The 1,676-nt window shown below is 43.1% G+C and overlaps 1 protein-coding gene across 1 annotated transcript in view; it reads left to right on the top strand.

The window, feature by feature from the left end:
• Positions 1-246: 246 nt before the first annotated feature.
• The window catches only part of LOC119592512 (insulin gene enhancer protein ISL-1-like), a gene marked incomplete in the record, with an annotated part of 47,762 nt that continues 46,332 nt past the window's right edge, over positions 247-1,676 (top strand). Inside the window, 1 exon segment of the mRNA XM_037941362.1 lies at positions 247-360. Coding sequence (XP_037797290.1) covers positions 342-360 — 19 coding nt within the window.

The following is a 1,676-nucleotide window of genomic DNA, read 5'->3' as shown; positions in this document are numbered from 1 at the left end:
CCTGTTCTTGGTCGCCTCACTTTGATAGTAACCAGACATTTGTGGCCTTTTGCACCATTTGCCCGGAGTGGCACCTTCGAGCCGCGCCCCTTCCCCCTGATTGGTCCGCGGGAAACCTATGCCTCGAGTTCATTGGCCTATTCGGTTTCGGGCATGCGCAGTACGGACCAATGAACGCGTTGGTGGGCGGGGTTTGCTTCTCCCCGCTGTGTCGGGTGGGCTGAACGTGGAAGCCGTCAGTGTTATTTGGCGCTGCCTATTTAGAGGTTCATTGTGTTTGATTTAGTAAAGTGAAGGGGCTTCATCGGCATCTACTGGACCGTGGGCATTTACCCTTCGCCATGACAGAAACAATTAAAGGTGAGCTTTGATATGTGTTAGGTTATCTTTCTTCTTAAATGCGTAGGAGATATATGGAAAGATTTTATGCGTGAGATTAGCAAACTTCATTAGCGGCCTAGAATTGTCGCAGCGTTTCTACAGAGGCATCGCGATACCTTTAGTTTATCTGGGGCTTCAGGCACGGTGGTATTCAAATATTAGCAGCCATAACATGGCCAAGGAGAGGAAAGATTCTACGACAGTTTGAAGTTTAGAGGAAAATAATCGCCCAGGAAGTTTGCAAAATTAAGTTAATCGCCGCAACCACATCCGTGTTGCTGTCGAAACGTTGTCAGTGGCGCCCCTTACCCTGTCGCGCGTAATGCGGTTGTCGCTGTATTAAATACAACAAAAATACATCGCACAGAGTATTTCCGAGTTCTGTTCCCCGGCTAGTGGGTATTCAGACGTCGTAGTGAGGCTAAGAACAGAAATAGATATGAATCGCCGCAAGTGTTTTGATTAAATAAACAACGCTGCTAATTTCACGGTAGCGCGACCACCACTATCAGGAGCTGTATCCAAACCGGTGAATATGTTACATTATTTTTTCTTATGTTTTGAATATGGCTGGTACTTACGCAAGTGCTTAGGCTAATTATGCAAATGAGATTTCCTTTCTCGCTCATGATCTTACCTGCGCAGACCTTACCATGCCATGTCGCTTTGTGCATGATAAATGTGAAATTGTGATAGTGATGACAGGACAGGCTGACCGTTAACATTTTGGGAAAATTGTATACCCAACGTAAACCGCCTTATCTCGCTAATCAATATTAGGTCAGACAGTACGTCCAGTAAATAAATGCTGCGGTTAAAAGTATTTTGTGAAGGTAAAATAAAACTCAGTGCATAGTAGCTATTGTAAATACTGAATAGATTAAAAGGTAGACAAGAGATGCTGTATATTAGGGTTTCGCACTTGTACAGAGGTATAGGTAGAAGCACTTGTAAAACCCTTACTTGCCCATTCTAAAGTAATGGTTGGAATTCTATTAGTGTCAGCCACTGTAGATTTTCGTAGGGGGAAATATATTCAGCCCCTAAATGTAATGCTACGGCTGTAAATATAACCAGAGGGAGGCCCATAGGAGAATTGATAATGGTTGGATATCAGTTCAGCATAGTGACTGAAGAATGTCGCTGCATTTGCGGCATAAATGTTGATACTAAACATCGATGCATACTTAATGTAAGTGCATGTATACAGAAATAATGGCAGTAGTTTGATACATTAAGGATTTGGTTTTATATGGTAACCGAATGGCCTGCGATTACTAAGTGTGATATTAGAG

The sequence above is a fragment of the Penaeus monodon genome, chromosome 30, assembly GCF_015228065.2.
Source record: "Penaeus monodon isolate SGIC_2016 chromosome 30, NSTDA_Pmon_1, whole genome shotgun sequence".
Lineage (NCBI taxonomy): Eukaryota > Metazoa > Arthropoda > Malacostraca > Decapoda > Penaeidae > Penaeus > Penaeus monodon.
Note: the sequence above shows the minus strand (reverse complement) of the source record. Positions and strands in the feature narration are given on the sequence as shown.